This window comes from Sprattus sprattus, assembly GCF_963457725.1.
Source record: "Sprattus sprattus genome assembly, chromosome: 15".
In the NCBI taxonomy this organism is placed as follows: domain Eukaryota; kingdom Metazoa; phylum Chordata; class Actinopteri; order Clupeiformes; family Clupeidae; genus Sprattus; species Sprattus sprattus.
The window spans coordinates 26,699,690-26,709,002 of NC_137913.1; the positions used below are offsets into that span (position 1 = coordinate 26,699,690).

The following is a 9,313-nucleotide window of genomic DNA, read 5'->3' on the forward strand; positions in this document are numbered from 1 at the left end:
AGTGTTTGTGTGTGTGTGTGTGTGTGTGTGTGTGTGTGTGTGTGTGTGTGTGTGTGTGTGCATGGATGCGTGCGCCCTGTTGTGCGTTGTTATCAACGTACATAATCGGACATACTGATGTTGTGATGGATGTTAATTGGGCTTTAAGTGTGATCAAAACAAGGAATACGTGAGAGATACCTTTATCTTTGAAAAATGTAAGTAAGCTAACTACTCCTTACAGAAAGTTGATTGAAAATATACTTGACAGAGCTACAAACATGTGTGAAAAACGCGTCGTAATATGCTGTCATATAACAATGTAACTACACTACACTATTCATGGTTTAGATATGCACAGCCACCTGCTTGATGAAATACTCGGCCATGATGGTGAAAATGTGTCAAACAACTGCTCAAATGGCGGAGTGGGCTACACCAACTGTTTTGGATCAGATAGAAAATTATCTTTGTATCCTTCATCTGGCATTAATATTAACCAATTGACAAGTTCGTGGTTTAGCTAAACCATCGTGTGCCATGTGGTGCAAGAAAAACTTAAAGCATAAATTAGGTTAGCCTACTTCAGAAAAGTAAAGCTTTTAGCACATATCTGGCGAGAAACGGACCGAAAACCTTACCATTTGAGATAACTGATGAAGCATTAAAACGTGTATGATAGGACCCAATGGATGGACACAGCAATCGTCCAGAACAGCAATACAGAGGGTAGGTAACCTGCCCTATAAAGATACGTTAGCAAAGTGTATTGATAAAGGTATGAAAAGACACCTCATAAAGGTGTAGGCCTACATCTATAAACCTAAAATTGAAGTAGGCCTATTCAACTTTGGAGGATACAACCTGTATCGTTTTAATTCAACTCTGTGTAGGCCTATATCTTTTAACAATGATACGAGTATTTTATTGAGGGCAAGTTTACTTTATTGTCTCAGTCTCTTCGACGTGGGCTCTTGCTGAGGTGAGGCATAGTTTACTTGCCGCTAGCGGAAGAGGGCGCTCTCACACCTGGCTATAGGCTATCAGCGATTCGGAAACAGGGATAGGATATATTTAATACCCGAGGCGAGAAAGGAACCCAAACAACTGTCTGTGCTAATATTAGCCGAGCATATTCTGGTGTATTGTTTTCTTCTGCAAATCTCGAGTCATCTCAGATCATTAAGACTTACACATTTTCTCAAGGCAGCTAGGAAAAGGTCAGTTATCGAATGCAGGTTGAATAATTCTCCACTGTGTGGATTTTATGACTATTGCGTAGGGCTTTAGCCTATCATTTCTCGTTTAGCCTACTAATTACAACAACAACAACTATTACTACTTTGATTACCGTATAAAGAATATAATTTCTAATAAAGTAGAGTGTAGCCTAATTCTGCAGCGGGAATGGTTGCAGACAAGGACGTGGCTGAGCAATGAGGTAGTTTAATATCAAATTGTGTAATGTGGGTATTGTATTTTTTTTCAGGCTGTCACAAATGTTAATAGACTAGTTCACGCAATTTGCTGTGGTATCCGACGCTGATACAGCATCAGTATAAGGGAGATAAACTTTTGGAGGCCTCTTTAAACATCGTCTAAGTCTTCATTAGTCTAGTTTTAACCACCAGAGCTTGACAAACACCACAGCTCCATTCCGCAGCTCTTGTAACGTCCGCGCACTTGACGCATGGTTTCTTTGGAATCGTCTGTTGTCTCTTCACAGACTGCGAACTCCCCGCGGACTACTCTGGTGCCCACAAGGTTCGGGAGAACGTTCGTAGCCTACTAGAGTTTGGTAAGATGTCACCTGATGGGGATAGAACGAACTTCCAACAAACTCTTTCTCTCCACCCCCACTGAGGAGACCGCCCACCCCAGACAGTTGGCCCTAGACCCCTTCTAGACTTAAAAAGAGGTTGCATTCAGAGACAGACATTCATTCAGCACCGACACCCGTCTAAGTACATTACTTTTTGCGCTGCTTGTTTCAGCAGACATTATTTCACTTTGCCCTCACCATGTTAAGGATGCTAAGGAGACACCAGATCCACCCGGGTATGATTTTAATACTGGTCTGGCTTTGTCATCTCATTGAGGACCAGAAGGTGCAAGGTGAGTTGTTGAATATATGACGTTCTGAACTTTCGAGTTCTGAACTTTAGAATTTTCGACTCTGTTAAGTTTATTTGTTTGTGCGCTTTAGTATTGTACTGAATTGCCAATCGTTCTGACTATGTCCAACTTTCTGAACACTGTTGATCCGTTGGTTGTTTGAGTAGAGGACATAGGAAACAGGTGCGTTCAATATAGTCAGAATGAGAGTTTATCAGATTTCATATGATTTAACGAAGAGTTGTTCAGAATCCTGTGGAGACTGAAAATGTATCTTACTCTCCAGTGTAGATTCATTGACGCTGGAACTGAAAGGACCTCGATAAGCTTTTAAACATTTTATATGCCATTTATATGCCATTTGTCATTGTGAGCAAGGGACTTTGAAGCACGTCTTAACAGAAACTTTAATGGAACGATTGTACAGTTTGGCATTTTACGGTGTCACAAATACAGCAATGAAAACTACATATGCAAAAGGTCTTTTTATGGTACATCCAAGTAGCTTTTTAATATGGTTATGGAGCACTCTTCCTTTGACACATGCACTTTGGGATTCTCTAAAGACCAAGTAGCATAGACATAAAGTAATACAAGTATTGCAAAGAACTTGAATCATCATTCCATGACAGTGATAATCATCTGCGTATTTAATTACCTTCAGATAAGTGCAAAATTGAGTTCCGAGACGTTGCGTGACTGCGCGGTTTGCTGAATGTTTCCGCTCTGGCTGGAGTCCTCTTATTGTAGGCTAGCTGTTTTCATATGTATGAATATGAGCAATATCGGTGTTCGGGGTTAGCCTACAGTTGATGAGATAAACTTTGTGAATAAAACATTCGTCGTGATCATTTATGTGGGTTTTTTTTTCCGGAACAGTTGCACATGGCGCGGCAGGGAAAAATGTAGACTAGTCTAGACTCCGCGAATGTTGTTTGAATAGGGCAGCAGCCTTTATAATCTCCTAGCTTTACTGTCAAAACGTCGCCGTTGTTCTCTTTGGGATTTAAACAGAAGTTATTTTCAAGTCTTTGTAACCTCGATTTTGGACGATCATTTCGATTTCAGTATATTGTACCAGCTGACAGCGTTTGGCTGTTAAGACAGGCTGGTGTAAAAACAGGCGCATTACGTTAGAAAATCAGACAAAATACCGCGGGGGAGGGGAGAGACAGACCTACAACTAATACAGGCTACACGTGTTGTGTCTGGGTCACTGACTTCAGACTTTAAAGCGACTGGTATTTATTTTCCCTCCCTTTGACAGCTGGCAACTGCTGGCTGCAGCAAGGGAAAAACGGAAGGTGCCAGGTTCTCTACATGCCTGGGATGAGCAGAGAGGAATGTTGTAGGAGTGGTAGGCTCGGAACGTCCTGGACAGAGGAGGATGTTCCCAACAGCACGCTGTTCAGGTGGATGATCTTCAGCGGCGGTGCTCCCAACTGCATACCTTGTAAAGGTAGGTCGATTTCGGTGGTTTATAGGAGAAGTATATTCTTAGTGCGATTAAATGACGCATGTATTATATATTATTCATACATGAAATGTCATTACTTTACACAGTAATTGAAACAGTATAACATAGGTAGTGACATGATCTATCATCAATAAATAATAGCAATTATGTATTAAATATAAAACTTATTTGTAACATATTTTAAGTGTACTTTGTAGACTAGGTCTGTTAAATGTTTTTTTTCTTCTGCACTGTGTCCCTATAATGCTATTGCTTTGGGATAAATCTTTGTAGAGACGTGCGACAACGTAGACTGTGGCCCCGGGAAGAGATGCAAGATGAACCGCAAGAACAAGCCACGCTGCGTCTGTGCCCCAGATTGCTCTAACGTCACTTGGAAAGGGCCTGTGTGTGGCGCGGATGGGAAAACCTACCGCGATGAGTGCGCCCTGCTGAAATCGAAGTGTAAAGGCCACCCGGACCTGGAGGTCCAGTACCAGGGCAAATGCAAGAGTGAGTAGCCTACTAAGCACAGTGTGCGCACTGGTTGAAGTAGACGGTGGTTGTGATGTTTACTGTTACATCATTACCTGATTCTGGTCAATAAATCACTTCTGCTGAATGCATTAGGCTCTAGTTCTTGCAGCAGTCTTACTTCTACCTTCTCTCTGACCCCGACAGAGACGTGTCGTGACGTGCTTTGCCCGGGCAGCTCCACCTGTGTGGTAGACCAGACCAACAACGCCTACTGCGTGACCTGCAACCGCATCTGCCCCGAGGTCACCAACCCGGAGCAGTACCTGTGCGGCAACGACGGCATCATTTACGCCAGTGCCTGCCACCTGCGGAGGGCCACCTGTCTTCTGGGCCGCTCCATCGGCGTGGCCTATGAGGGCAAGTGCATCAGTAAGTTGAGCCACTCCGGTAACACTGTTGCAGAAAGCTTTCATGGAGAAAATACCTATCTCTTCTAATAGTTGCTGATGATTCAGTGTATCATACTTTATGTAGCTCTGGTTATTGGGCATTTTGGAAAAGCACACAGACTAGCACTACACTTGAGTGTAATTCAGTTTTAAAGTCGAAGTGTAACATTTGCTTCCTGCATAAATTGAGTTTCACGTCTGTGCTTTAAGATTACGAAATACCGTTCTGCTGTACATCTGCGCCAAGATTATGTGAAAAAAGAATCGTGGGATTTTAAATACTTCCCCGTGTTGTTGAGATTGTTATTTGCTCCGGGAAAAGTTAAGGGCATGTAATGATTTCCTGATGTTGGCAAAACCTAACACTTCATTACAATGTGAGTGAGTAAACCGCCAATCAGTTCAATATTCTTGAACAGAACGTACTTGAAAACAGCAGCCATATGTCTAATACAAGAGACAGCACTCATCGTAGAGGCATTCAGCCACTCACTAGATCGCTCTAGATATCGACTCAGGGACAGGAACTCAGGCAGCCCCAAATCCTGGCAGTTAGTGTAAGGTTAGTAGCAGATACAGAAGTGGGTATCCTGTGACATTCTGTTACACAAGCGCCTCCAGGCCAGCTTGCATGTATTATGCTGGGTGTCGGTCTAGGAAGGTGTTTCGTCTGTTTTTCTGTCCTTCATGCCCGTCGTTTGTGTCCTCTTTCTCTTGGCAGAAGCGAAGTCGTGCGACGACATTCAGTGCAACGTGGGCAAGAAGTGTTTGTGGGATGCCCGCATGGGCAGGGGCCGCTGTGCCAACTGCGAAGAGGCATGCCCAGACAGCCGCTCAGAAGAGTCAGTTTGCGCCAGCGACAACACCACCTACCCCAGCGAGTGTGCCATGAAGCAGGCCGCGTGCACACAGGGTGTCCTCCTGGAGGTTAAGCACTCGGGATCTTGCAATTGTAAGTAATTCTCGTGGCCCCCTTCAACCCGTCTCCTCACTAATGGCAAAAGACAATTTCGTGCTTTCCCCCCCAAAACCTTGCTGCTTACCCCCCCCTGCCCATGTGACTTTGTGCCTCCTCCCTCTCCCAAACTCCCTTAAAATAATATGGCTCACCCTCAACCCCACACTCCAAACCCCTACTGCAGATATGGCAAAAGCCCAGAAAGGACTGAAGATTGGACATACTTGCATGTCCTTATTTTTGTTTTTGTTATGTTTTATTTTGCTATGTTTTTTTTTTGCTGGCTACATTCATTTTGCATTTTTTGCAAGAAAATCCCATACAACGTGAGAGGTCTAGATGTGAAAAATCATGTAAGAAAGATTTGTTAAATAACTAACACAAATCTCTATATCTATACAGAGACTAACTTTTTGGAGTTGGAACAATTTTTAAGGCATAGGTGGTTTTGTTTGTTATCTCAGTAACCTGTTACATTGGGTTGCCTTAACTTTATAATAATTTGTTGTAGTGGTTTATTTTTTTTTTATTCCATCGTCGCATTGCTAATGTCACGTTAATGTTGTATTTCTTTTTTTAATTTTTTATGCTTTTGGCTGTAAGCAATCATTTCAAAATGCACTATGTCTGTCACTGACATAAAAAGTGCAGCCAACGTGTATATAATCAAATATACGGATGCATCTATTCATGAATATGCATAAGATGATTGTAACATTGGTGCCATTTTAGTGAAAAACATACATATATATAATATACACATCTATACATGTATGTATAGATAATTGTAATTATATACTATATACTGTATATAACCTCATCAGTACATAACATACACTACCTATTTCTTCCCATATGGCCAGTTAACAATGCAATGTGATCACAAAGCCAGTTGCCATCAAATATTTCCATAGCAAAGGACAGATTACATTCCAAGTCAGAAAAAGAGAGAGAAAGAATGCCTGGAGAAGCCATTTCATGCTCAACATGAAACATTTCAATTTAAAAAAAAAGCAGCTCACCTCAAGGTCGATGCCTTAAGGTATAAAATGATTCCAAGGGGACCAACTTAATGATCACCTCATGGGGCTAGATAAATATGGCATTTTACAGTATGCAGGAGAAGCAAAAGCTCGTAGAAGGATTCTCTATCATCTCTAATCTGCAATCAGTAGACTGAAATACAGTTGACACATATCCTTCTAATGTATGTGTTTGTCTATTGTAGGTGTGTTGCCCACCAGAATAAATACATATAGTATACAGATATACATATACAGATACATATAGTAGATTTGTTTGTATGACCTATGAGGGACTGTCTACTTGTTAAAGTTTTTTTTTTTTTTTTTTGCTCGACCTGTTTGATGTTTTGTTTGTGTTTTGTCGATGTTAAATTCTCCTGTAGAGAAATACCTCAGAAGCTGTGCCACCACTTGACCTCCCCCACCTTACCCTCCTCGCCCACCTTGCTGCAAAGGTCAAAGCGCCAAGCCTCCCGCAACCCTGTCGTAGTTATTGTACATCTGGAGCAAAGGATCTAGAGAGCGAAACTGAAAAAAAAGAGAGGCATGTTCGTAGAACCCACAGAGCACATTTTGTCCTCTTTCAGGAACCTGCCAAAAAGAAATGGATGAAAAAAAAAAACAGACCTTTGCCATTCAGCCTCCATATCACCCCTCTCTCCCTCAGCATCAGGGCCGACTTCCTAGGTTATGTAAATTGGGTTGCGTAATGTGGGAATGCAGAGGCACATTGTTGACTGCCAAATCGCCTAAAAAAAACAAAAAACGGCAACAAAACAAAGCTATATTGTGGCTGCCAGATTTGTTCCCTTGTTCAAACTTTCACTGAGATTTCTGCGCTGTTGTGTGGTCTTGACTCATGCAACAGCTACCATGTATTCTTCCATCTAGCCATCACAGAAGACCAGGAAGATGAGGAGGATGAGGACGACCAGGACTACATGGCCTATATCCATTTATCTCCGATCCTGGATGGATAAAACAAAACTAAATTCACACATTCACACACTCCCCATACACAACCCTTATCACCGCCGGCGGATCTCTCCATCTTGGGGCGAGGAAAATCTGTTAATACTGTACATATGTGTATGCTTATTTATTTTTTAAAAGAAAAAAGGAAGTATACATATAGTCCAGTCTGCTAGATTGTTTATTTATGCAGTGTTTTTTTTTTTCCTTTGTTGGATTTATAATTTATACATTTACAGTGTCTGGCTTACTATCAATCATGTTTTATTTTGAAGATTGTGAGAGTGTATGAATGCTATGTGTATGTGTGCATGTGTGTGTGTGTGAGGTTTGTGAGAATGTGTGAATTAGCTGTGTATGTGTGCATATGTGTGTGTGTGAGACAGAGGGGTTTGTGAGTGTGTGGGGTTATATGTGTGCAAGTGGTTGTGCATCGTTTGTGAGATACATTTGATTTCTTTTTTCTTTTCTTTTTTATTATGAAGAAATATATTTGTCCAAAGAAAAGCAATGTTATTTATTGTGTGGTACCAAGGTTACCATGTAAAGTGTATGTCATCTGCCAGCTGTAAATTGCATTCCCCACGCTGTACAAATCTGCTTATCACTGTCCATTCTCTGCAACAGATGTTTATATCTCTCTCACACACAAACACACTCTCTCTCTCTCTCTTTCACACACATACACACACAAGAAAAAATGCATGTTAGCCTGTGTGTTTATTTATTGGGACTCTGTCACTCTTTAAATGTACATAAATGTTACTGGTTTTGTTTACAGTTCATTATAGCTGACCAAAGGGACTCTCTCAATGGTTCTGCAAAGTGGCCCAATATGGTGCAGCACGCCAATATATATTTCTTCTGAAAGTAAGCCCTTAATAAAATAGTTTAAGTAGATGTCAAACACCAGATATCTTTACAACTGCAGTATTGTCTTTTCGGTGTGAAATGATAGGATAAAGAAAATAGTTTTAAATCATACTTGATTATCAGATATGTGCCATTTACATGTGTATGCTATTTCATTTTTTGCCAATGTTCTGCTCCATATTGCTCTCGCAGAGCACACAGGAATAACGATCCGTAGCATTGAGTATCGTATATCACACCTATCACCTTTGATTTGTTTATGTGCATTGTTTTGAAAATGCATTTTTTATTTTTCAGACATCACAAGATAAATACGAAAATTCAGTTATAAATATATAGTTTTGTATTTTTTTATGTAAATGTCATATGTATATACAAAGTTTGATGGTATTTGTACAGATATGAAGAGTGAAAACAATAATAAAAAGGAAATACATGAAACTACTTTATCTGGTCCATTCTCATGACCTTCACCATTTACAAGTGGAGGTATCACAGATGCTGTGTGTTTGGGTAGTGGAGGATGCTTTCATCTCATATAACAGCCATGTCTTATTAAATATACAATACATCAGACATTTGTTTGTCTCTAAGGGAAGCATTTTTGTATTATACCTTTTTGGTGTTATTAACCCCGCGACCAGTTCAGTACACAAATTATTGCAGTCCTATAACAGAAACTAGTGGTCATCCCGCCCCAACTTTCTGCGGCTTATGAATCAAGAACATAAAAACAGATAATTTTCTAAAATGCTCCCCGTGATTCCATGACTGGAACATTTATGACGGAGGCATATATTTAACTAGCACATGTACTGGAGGAACGGTACTTGCTCTACGTCACTTGTGTAAGTATGGCAGTAAACTCTTCTGAGCTCCATCATACGTTGACTGAGGCAGTCGTTATAAACAGTAAACCCTGGGACTGTTTTCCAACACTCTTTAGTCTTATTGTTCCACAGAGAGTAGTGCACTCTCTCAAAGCTGTCCAGTTGCTTCACGAGTTGCA

At 40.9% G+C, this 9,313-nt stretch overlaps 1 protein-coding gene across 2 annotated transcripts; it reads left to right on the plus strand.

Annotated features, from left to right (window-relative positions):
* The first annotated feature begins 1,922 nt into the window (after window positions 1–1,922).
* fsta (follistatin a) lies at window positions 1,923–8,722 on the plus strand. 2 transcript variants are annotated; one of them, XM_080852355.1, is made up of 6 exons: window positions 1,923–2,094; window positions 3,362–3,553; window positions 3,845–4,063; window positions 4,232–4,456; window positions 5,198–5,428; window positions 6,843–8,722. In XM_080852355.1, coding segments are annotated over exons 1-6 (963 nt in total). In that variant the 5' UTR covers window positions 1,923–2,000; the 3' UTR covers window positions 6,845–8,722. The 2 variants fall into 2 exon arrangements, with proteins under 2 accessions (XP_080708481.1, XP_080708480.1); XM_080852354.1 differs by having other exon boundaries at window positions 7,351–8,722.
* The last annotated feature ends 591 nt before the right edge of the window (window positions 8,723–9,313 follow it).

What these genes read in the sequence shown, in the direction of transcription:
- fsta (XM_080852354.1), top strand. Translation starts at nt 2,001, where the DNA reads ATGTTAAGGATGCTAAGGAGACACCAGATCCACCCGGGTATGATTTTA. An exon ending in GTACCAGGGCAAATGCAAGA is followed by an intron (nt 4,064 to 4,231) that starts GTGAGTAGCCTA and finishes TGACCCCGACAG; the next exon opens with AGACGTGTCGTGACGTGCTT. An exon ending in GCACTCGGGATCTTGCAATT is followed by an intron (nt 5,429 to 7,350) that starts GTAAGTAATTCT and finishes TCTTCCATCTAG; the next exon opens with CCATCACAGAAGACCAGGAA.